General features: G+C 42.3%; 1 protein-coding gene across 1 annotated transcript in view; it reads left to right on the top strand.

The window, feature by feature from the left end:
• Positions 1 to 238: 238 nt before the first annotated feature.
• The window catches only part of RDX (radixin), a 37,015-nt gene continuing 26,884 nt past the window's right edge, over positions 239 to 10,369 (top strand). Inside the window, exons 1-2 of the mRNA XM_063394611.1 lie at positions 239 to 503; positions 8,506 to 8,577. Of these exons, the coding sequence (XP_063250681.1) occupies positions 8,566 to 8,577 (12 nt within the window). The 5' untranslated portion in view covers positions 239 to 503; positions 8,506 to 8,565. The remainder of the gene's footprint in view (positions 504 to 8,505; positions 8,578 to 10,369) is intronic.

Raw genomic sequence — 10,369 nt, 5'->3', positions numbered from 1 at the left:
GGAACTCCCTACGGTGGGGCGGCCGCCTCAGAAGGACAGCGCTCGCCGCCGTCCCCTCACGGGAGCCCCGTCCCCCTCCGCCGCCAGCAGCCGCGCTCCCCGAGCCGTCCCCGCCCCTCGCGGGAGCCCCTCGCGGGAGCCCCTCGCGGCCTCCGCCCCCGCGCCCCTCCGGGCAACGGCTTCGCGCCGCGCGCCGCGCATGCCCGCCCGCCCGCGCCGCGCGTGCGCAGTGCGTGCGCAGGAGCCACATCTGATAGGGGGGAAAATCCGAACGGCGGCGGCGGCCGCCATATTGCGGAGCTGTCACAGCGCACGCCGCGCTCCGCGCCGCATCCCCGGCGAGCAGCGCGGGGCGGCCCCGCAGCGCCTTCTGCCCCGCTGCGAGGGGCCGGCGCGGGGGACACACCGCCCCGCCAGGAGCGGAGAGCGCCGCGCCCCGAGCACCCTACCCCGGGGGCTCGTCCCCCCCTCCGCTCGGCGCCGCGGAGGGAGCGGAGTCCCAGGTGAGGCGGGGGCGCTGAGGCGAGGGGTGCGCGGGCGGCCGCCGGCGGGGCCGCGGCGGGGCAGCGCGGGGGCGGCACCCCGAGCGTGAGCCCGCCCGAAGCCCTCGGTGGGCGGGGGGCACCGGCGACTTGTTGCGGCGGCGGGAGCGCGGCACAGCGCCGCTCGTGTGCGGGGCACCGCCTCCGCCCGGGACCGAGACCGGGACCCGGCTCGCCCGTTCCGCGGGGCCCCGGGAGCGCGTCCCCGGCGTGCCCGCGCAGCCTGCGCTGCATTATTCATGTCCCCGAGCGGCGCGGCGCGGGAGGTTACACCGTGGTAGACATGTGGCAGTCGGGTCGGGCCAGCTGAGTGCGGCGGTGTGGGAGAATAATAAGGAATTACTTCATAAACAAGTGCTGTGGAGCATCTGTTGCTGTCTATTGTTTTCGACAAATGCGCGTTTTTAAGAGTCCTTAAGTACTGACCGACGTAATGGGCGCAGCGGCCCTGAATGAGCCTTTGTGCATTGTTTTTTTGAATGGATTAATGTTTTGTACAAGTCGTGGGCATTTGTAATTAACCTCGTCGCTTAAAGTTTAGCGCAGATAAGGGGTTTTAGTTTCAACTTTGTGGAATTCACTTGTCTTTTGTCAGTTTCTTAACCTGAACGCGAAAAAAACCCCAACTCTTTGGACTCCATGCCAACACAACTAATCACTTTAGTTGTAAGGTGCTATTAAGCTGTCTTTTCCAGTCTGTGTAACACCCTAGACAAGTATTTCGTGTTCCTCTTTCTGGTACAGGCTTTTCAAAAGATTCCATTTTTTAAGCTGACTTACGGGAGTGGCATTTTTGAGTTTTAAGTAGTTCAGTCTCCGTGGCTGATTCGCGTCAGGCTTCAGATGTATGCCTGTTGTGTGTCCCTCCGGTTTCCATCGGAGGTGCCTGTCACCGTGTCTGTGCCCCGGGAGCGTTTTTGGGGATGCTGTGCCTGCACAGCGCCTCGCACATGGAGCGGAGGGTGGGGATGTGGTTGTGCTGTCAGCTCTCGGTGCCTTGGCACAGCGCTGCTGGGCAACGAGAGTTCCCAGGGAAGATGTGGAATTGGTGTACAGTAACATTATGGCCACGGCGATGAAGCTGTTTTTTAATCATTAACGATGGGACAAGTTGTAACTGTTTATTGGGTTGTAAGACTTACCTCTGTTGATCTATTGATTTAGCATAAGAGGGACTGTGAGAAAAATAAACTGCGAGTCAGAGCAGTGTTCCCAGATAAGCAGCCTCCCAGCAAATGGCAATTGCAAGGCAGTGGCGTACTTCCAAGCTTTGTACTGGAGTGACACTGTTGTTCTATTAGGTTGGAAAACTGGAGAGCAAATCCGAAACATCTTTAGAAAATGCATGAAAAAATGACACGGTGTGACCTGTCTGGAGCTGTCCAGAGATTTTTTTCTTGAGTGCTGACTCAAAGAAAAGGAGTAAAAGTGTGTGTGGAGATGACAAAAAGAGTTCTGCTCAGACTGTTTCTGCCATTGCAGTAAGAGAGCATTGCAGGGCTATGGTAATAGTATTGCCAGGAAAAGGTTGTTTCACAGAAAATTGGGTAAAGCCGTAAAGAGAGTGAGGATTTAGATCCACCTACGAGCTGCAAAACCAGGAGGGTAAGATGTGTAGATGTTATGATGTGAGAAAGCAGTTCCTGGCAAAGTTCCTTTAGCCTTTGGCAAGATAGGTGAAGGGCCTTTCTTCTTCAGCTGCCTCGCTCCTCTTTTTGAGAAGGGGTGCCTCTGTTGGCAGAGGTGAGGAGGAAAGTTGTTGAGAGCTTTACGTCTTTCTGTTGGATGTGTTAAATACATCAAAGCCATCCTATCGCTTTCTGTTGCATTAGAAGTCTGTGGGAGTAGAGGAAAGGGAGGATTTTCAAGTTTGTAAATGTAAACAAAGCTTTATACAAACTTCGGGAGAAAGAACTGATTGTGGAGAGATACTGATCCATTAAAGCAGCACCCAGTGTAATCTGCGTGCTCAGCAAGTTGACTCCAGAGCTGAAGGAGCCTAGAAACTCTTTCCTTTCAATACTGAGGAACTGCATTTGTTGGCTAACTTTACCAATAGGTTAATACTTAGCTGTACTTTGGATTCAAGATTTTTTTCCTTTCTACTTTAGATATTTATTAATCACTCTGTGAAGTGAAACCTTCCAGTCATGTAGTACAAAGGAAAAGAAATACAACGTTGTCCCAAAAAGGCAGTTAATAATCTTTACCCTTGGACATTGCAATTTAAGAACTCTGGCTAGTTTATATGGAGAATGATATGGGTTCATAAGTTCATAAGTTTCCTTTATTTTATGGAACTGGTTGTAAGAGACTTAACAGCGTCATTCAGAAAATACAGAAAATAGACTTTTGGATGAGATATACCCAAAATTCTGGGTACATGTCCTATTTCTTTGCTAACTGTATGTTTAGAGAAAGGATTATTGCACTTGGAAGCAACAGTACTTCCATCAGTTTATACTTGTGGTTTCCATTTTTGATGGTGCATCCAATGTACATGGTGAGGTTGGCCATTCTATTGTAGGACTCTTCAGAATCTGTGAATTTCCCGTAGTGCATTTGTGGGGACTTGAAGGCTACTAAACTTAAGAAATATTAAGTGTAGGTAAATTGTTAATTGAAGGTAAAACATGCCAGTTTATTAAGTGGCGAAACTGCAAGTAACGCACAAATGTTCTTTGACTAGTATGAAGTTGCTTTCAGTTGAATACTGTGTTGGCAACTGCAACAGAAGTTCGCAGGAAGTCCAGTTTAGAAGAAGTACTTCGCTCTTCAAAATTATTTTCCTATAGATACATTGAATACATAAGTTGTACTAATTCTATTGCAGTTATTTTTCAGAGACAGCAAGCCTATTTTGGGCGTTTCAGAGGAGGGAGGATTGGGGGAATGGTGGTTTTAAGAAGGGAGATACAACACATAAAAAAAAAGGCGGCATGTAAAACTTTGCATGTGTTGTCTAGCCCTGGTCAGATCTCAGTTTTTGTGTATTAGGTGTACAATTCAGGGTTTTTTTTTCTTTTTTTTTTCTTTTTCCTGTGAGATAAATGGCTTGTTTTAGTTCGTGCCGTGGTTTGCTTATGTTGCAGACAGCTGTGTAGGCGGTCGCTCTGTCCGTCTGAAAAAGATGTATGCAGAAGTGAAGTCTGTGGCAAATGAACTTCTTTATTGGATTGCAGCAAGTGTGTCATTAGGGAGCTGTTAGTGTGAAAGATGATTGCCCTGCAGACATTCACAGACTGCTCTGGAGTAGAGACACGTTTTTGTAGAAATCTGAGACCAGTTAATCAGGCCCAATGACCTGTGAGTAACCTATTGCTTCCGCCACAAAGATCTGAAACTTTTAGGTACCACAAAAAAATGGAATGGGATAAGACTTCAAAAAGAAAATGTATATTAATTTTAAATAAGTTTCTGTTAATAAACAAGTGAGTTATGTTGCTGTAAGTAAAGCTCTGTGGTCCCTGGCATCTGTCTGTATTTAGGGAAAGAGATGGTAAACCTCTTGCTCAAGCTGAGGAGGGATGCTGCTGGAGGGACTCCTCCTGAGAGAGGGCCCCTAAGCTGTCGGATGGGGATCCTGCTTTTGAGTGTTGCTTCTCTACTAGCCAAGCATCCTGCTTGAGCTTTCTGCGTGCTATAGCCCATCCTCACCTGACCTCAGACCTATGGCTGTGTCTATGAATGTTTCTTTTGAAAACAGCTGCTGCATAAATTATTTGACAGAATTTTGGCATCAGGCATTTTATGCACCATCATTTTCTGAAGAAAGCTTTCATTGTCATCTTTCAACAGTTGCTTTATTTGTTGCTTTCTGTGGCATAACTAGAAACGTGGATGATACTGATTTAAAAATCTCAACTGCCTTGCAGTGAAATTAGTTGAAATCACAGCTTTTCGTTTCAAGAGAGTTCTGGATGACTTTTATATCTGTTTGTGATGCAGAGCCTGCTGATACTTTTGTTGTTTTGGTCCAGAGTCCAGATTACTGCATACGCTCATGAAGGTCCTGAGTGTTGTAGCAGTAGGAAGTCTACAGAGTCACAACCCTGTTAATCTTGACTTGGAAGAGGGACCTTTAGGATTGTAAATGCTGAAATGATGAGCCTTTATGCCTAGTAGGTCACACTCTGGTTTCAGAATGCAGGAATCAAAAGGACTGTCATTCCCAATCCCAGCTGACTGGGGCATTTTTTTGCTGTTCGATTTTTTTTTTTTCCCCCCCCCCACTATTGGCAATGCCATTTCCTATGAGTGTTAAGATAAAAGTAAGTATAAGTAATTAGTTGCTTCAAAAAAAATCTTTAAAAAATCTTAAAAATCTTGCATCTATTAAATATAAATTTATCTGAACTGGCATTAGTAGCAAAAGTGAACTGCCACTCCAGTAATAACACTGGAGATACATAATATTTTGCCTGGCTGCAATTTTTGATTTCTTTTGGCCTAACGTTTCCCTCATGTTTGTTTTTTTTGATGTTAGCTAGTGCAAATAATTGGGAAAAGAGGGTGTTTTTTGGTTTTTATTCAGTGCTTATTTAATGTCAATGTTTGCAGTTTTAAGATCTGTGAACTTCTTGATTTTTATATACATATAATAGTTACAATGTGTTTGTGTGAATGTACTGTTTCAAAATTGCACAAGGTTTTGAATATGAAAGCATATTCAGGCTGACACAGGCTGTTTTTTGTATTATATATAATAATGCTGACATAAGCTTTTTTGTTTTATTTTTAAAATGAAAACAGTGGAAATGAGTTCAGCATAGTTGGATATAAATTTATATTTGTCAAGATTTTTTAAAAGAAATTATAGAGGTTTTTTTTACTTTAGTAAAAGATATGAGCAGACACTTTGTCAAAAAATACATGGGGTGCTGTTTGTTTTACAGAGATTTTTTTTTCTGTTGCCCATATACTGTGATAATTTCTCAGGCCCATGACATCTGTAGGACCAACAGTAAGACTTGTTTTTAATGGGTTTTATACGTAAAAGGATTCTTGCATTTTGCTGATAACTTTGTTCTCTTGCATGCAAAAATATGTCTCCCAATTGGGATTTGATGACAAAGGATTAACCTGTAGTCACATTTTTTATTTTTAAAGTTACCTTAAAGTTTTAAAGTAAGTTTTCAAATAAATAATTTACGGTTTGTTGATAATATTATAACAAAATGCTTGAGTAAATCCCAAAGCGAAAATCTGGGATATGCTTATTAATGATTTTGTAGTGATCAAATGTATAAGGGTATGGCAGTCATTGTCGGAATTGCTAGACGTGTTGTCTTTTAGAAAGACTTCAAAAAGGAATCATTTGATAACGCAGCTCTTGGTCCTGTGCCATGTGCTGTCTCTGCTCTCCTGGAGACTGCACTCCCTTATCAGGCATCTTACCATAGCCCTTCTTTTCAGTGCTGTGTAACTAAAGGCACAGGAAGGTAGCTGTGCTACTTTCTGTTCCTTTGGGTACTGTTGACTGGGCGTGCTTACAAAATGGTGGATGAGAATCTAATTTAGCTTTTGCATCGTTAATTAACTGCGTGTAACTCTAGGGCTTCAATCTGCCTTCAGTTTTTCAAGCATTGAGCCTCTGCTGTCAGAGGTGAGCACGGGGATTACTACAGCTTGGAATCCTGCTAATTGTTAACTGATATTACAGCCAGGCTTGTTTTGGTTTCTGTAATTCCCTTGGATTTTTCTAAGGCATTAGGGAAAGAAGGGAGAAGAGGTGGCAGTTTCTTCTCTGAAAGGAAAACATGCTGTTGAATTTTTATCAAAAGCCAATTTTTTTTTCCTCCTCAGGAAGCTTTTCTAGTTAAAAGCAGGGGAGAGGAATAGAGGAAAAGTGTATTCATAGTGTTCAAGAATATATTTAACAGTATCTTAGAACAGTAGTCTTACTGCTGATGTGCAGGTGTTAGAAAGATAAATGACTTGTCAGTACAATTGTCTTGTTAAGGTTTAGGGCTTGGCACTCTTCAACCATCTCAGACTCATGGGAAAGTTAGCAAAGTTTGGGAAGAAGGATGTTCCATTGATAGTGGGCACAGGGAATGCAGAATTCACGAGCCGCAAGGACGTTTGGCAGAACTCCCAAGATAAGGAAGAAACAAACAAAGCCAACTCGGCAACTGGGTTGAATCAGCTCCAAGTGGAGAAGAGGTAGTTCTGGCAGGGGGAGACTGTGACCACAACTTGGGGCCCACAGGCTCCCTAAGCCAGAGGGGAAGGGCTGAGCATGTGGTGTGACTGGCAGGAGAAGGGAGGGAATCATTGGATTGCTAGAAGGTAGAATGTTGATCAAGAAGAGAACTTTGTAACCTGTAGCAAGTAAACTGTGATTTCTTGGTTTGCTGAAATGTATGAAAGGTGTAAAGTTCGGATGTTGGGGGTGCTGGCCTTTGGTGGGTTCCCACCCAGCTCCCTACTCTGTGCAGATCAGAATAAAGAAATGGGAATGCCTTGGCTCAGTGCATAAACTGGCACTGCACATCAGGCAGCGAGCCTGCATTTGAGACATGACTGTCATACTGTCCAGTTCTCAAGAGTATCTTCTGTAATTAAAAAAATCAGCTGCAGTGTAATTGTCTGTGTGCTAGGCGTAGAGTATCCTAGAGTTAGGCTAGGTTAGTTCTATCGTAATGAATGTAACTTCAAGATAGCGTTCTAACATTTTCAGGGTGATTTTCTGTTAAACAGTTTTTCTCCATATGTCAATTATGCCATTAGATCTCTCTTTCTGTAATCTTTAGTTACAATATTTGTTTTCTTTACCAGCCAAATTTTTTAAATTGTGTTCGTCCTTTATCTGTTTTTTACTCCCTTTTCAAACATATCTCTACATATTAGGACAAGAAATAAAAAATAAAATGCTAGTGCACCTTAAATGGCTGTGCATATGTTTCTAATATTTACTGTGTTTTTATTGCCAAGAAGCAAGGAAAATTTTCTTCTGTAAGTTTTATATAAAAATACTTTATTTTTTCAATTTTCTTTATGAATGGAAGATCAGTTATACAGAAGCTTGTTTTTGATAACTGGGTTGCTCTCAAGTATTCTGTTTTTCTCTTTCTTTTAAGCACTTCAGAAGATTTTATTCATCTGTTGCAGCTGTGGAGTTATAATGCTGAAATGTCAGATTATTCTAACATGCCACACTTATACTAAGTGTAATTCCATTTAATATTGTTTTTGAAGGCAGTGCAGTCTTTGCTCCTTGCAAACCAGCAACAGTCTGATTTGTGGAAGTCATTACTGTAAATGTGTGCAGGAGGGTGAGTAGCTGCTTGCTCTGATTCAAAAGGAATTGAAAAGGAGGTAGGATGATATCTACCAATAACTTTGCAAGCAGATTTTTTCAGGGCGTGAAAACTTTTTTGGAACAGAAAACAATAGTGAATACTTTCATCACCGTGTAGACATAACTTAAACCCTTCTGCTTAAAAAGAAAAAAATCTGTTATTTTAAGCACAGCAGAATTTCTTTTTTTTACTGTGTTGATGTCCTTGCATTTCTTTTCATTTGGGAAAAGTTACTGTCATTTTTTTGCTGAGAGAATCAAATGATTTTATAGCTACGATATAAAAGTTTTGATGTTTTAAAATTATTAGAGCAGGTGTTTTGTCTTCACGATATTTCTTGTAAATAACGGTAGAGGTTTTTAATAGTAGATGATGTATGATAACAAGACCTTTAAAAGAATTTGTAGCACTTGGGAACTGTCGTCTCTGTATTGTAACATTACTACATAAATGTTCTACAGAAACTTGGAAGGATGTTATTGCCTAGAGACCTGTAGATTCTGGCACTGGCTAAATTAGTTGATTTTTCTGTGTGTCATCTACTGAGAAGTGTATTTTGTACATGTAGAATTTGCTTACTTGTTTTGGTATTTGTACTATTTACTATGATTAAGTTTTGATTAATTTTAAAACAACCCTTTTAATTTTGTTTTTGGCAGAAGGGGACAAGCAGTTTTTGGAAGATTTAAGTGGACAGGAGACGACAGAAAACAAGAAAAATGCCGAAACCAGTAAGTAGCAGGTTTATGTTAATCTAAAATCTAGGAAGGTTTTTACATTTTAGAGGGATAATCGTACAACTGTTCTAATTATTTTGACTCTGCCCTTTCTAGATTTCATAAGATTAGATCATGTACAATTGAAGTTGAGACAGTATAGTACCAACATGTTGGAAAAATGGCCAAGAGAGCTTGGTACCGCAAGGTGCATGTGGGATGATTGGAAATGGGAGCAGTACTTGGAGCCCATTTGGCTGACAGGAGGAATAACTTTTCAGGAATTGTTGACTTTGAGATGAGCTGATGTACAGTAGTTAATGGAGGCATAATTTGAGCCTGACTCAGTGTCTGTGAGAATGAGTGGAAGGGTTTGCTGCAGGATTTGGCAGGGGAAGACCAAACATGTGTAAAGTGTCTGCACTAGGTTAGGTAGTAGTTTTACCATGGTAGACGGTATCACACAGAAAGTAAGTTTTGAAGGGAGGAAATAAGCAATGTTTGTGATCTCCTGTTCCTCTCACTTCAGCTAAGATAAGGGTTCATCCACTTTCTACCCAGGGGGAAAAAAGATCTCCAACTTCTCATTTGATGACAATTCTAGAAGTCTTTGAGGAGATAATTATTCAGTAGGTTGATTCTTTTTCTGTTGATGTTATATTGCTGGCTTAGGATTTAATCTGCCACGTGTTAAATGACTTTTGCTTGTCTGTTCCACTTGTATCCAGTGAGCAAAGCATTCAAAAAGGGAACTGAATTGTCAGATTATTTCTACTCTGCTCTCTTGGTTTATGTAATAGCCTTCAGGCTTTCTTTGTTTACTGATGTTTCATTTTGGTAGCAGATTAGGAGCAGGGCAGGTCTATAGCTAAGAAAAAATGTGTCATGTGCATGCATATACACATATACATCCCTATACGTAGCTAAATAAAAGGGTGTTGCTATTAATGAGAAATTACCCCTGTAAATAATCTGTGTTGTGTGCTGGTATTTGGTACATCTTGATGAGTAATGTGAGCATGGGACTAAGGGCTTGAAGTTCTGTTCTGAGCTTTGCAGTTGGTCTGATGAGCAGCTGGCCATACCTTGTTTCTGTAATTTATTCTTTTCCTGCCAGTGGATTAGGGGCACTATCTTGGCACTTTCTCCAGCTGGAAGTAGCTGTCTGTATCCTGATCATTGGTGACACAAAGCTGCACTATAAAGGGCAGGAAAATGGATTAGCAACATAATGTTTTCTGACCTGTTTGAGTGCTGGCTAGGAGAATTGAATACTGCCTTTGATTGAGCTTCTCAACTGGAAAGCTCTGTTTTAAGAATGAGGCAGAAGTCACTGTGAGCTCATGTGGTTTCTGAGGCCTTCAGCTCCATGCAGCTGGTGAGCCATGGAGCCACGGAGTTGGTGACTAGAAAAAAAAAAGCCTGATGAGGTAACTTCTTTTTAAATTCTGGGATTGGAACCATGAAATTTAGGCAGGCAGGGTTCTCTCTATTTTAAGGACCAGAGAAAATTGAAGGAAATAAGAATTTTAGGGTTGTTCACAAGGAAAGCAATATCCTTAGAACTGAGATAGCAGTGGTGTTGAAAGAGCGCATAATCCACCCTAATAATGGATATTAGCTACCAGATCTTGGCAAAGAAGCTGGCCTTGTGCCAAAGATATTCTGTTTTTCTTTTATAAGGGACTTTTTATAAAGAGTTCATGTGTCTCTTGATGATGTAGGTGCACGTGAAATCCTAGAAGGAAGCCAAGTGAAAGGAGCCATTATAAATGAAATTAAATTGATTACATTTCTCAGCATCTTC

The sequence above is a fragment of the Prinia subflava genome, chromosome 3, assembly GCF_021018805.1.
Source record: "Prinia subflava isolate CZ2003 ecotype Zambia chromosome 3, Cam_Psub_1.2, whole genome shotgun sequence".
Classification (NCBI taxonomy): Eukaryota; Metazoa; Chordata; class Aves; order Passeriformes; family Cisticolidae; genus Prinia; species Prinia subflava.
This window is presented reverse-complemented; position numbering and strand designations above follow the sequence as displayed.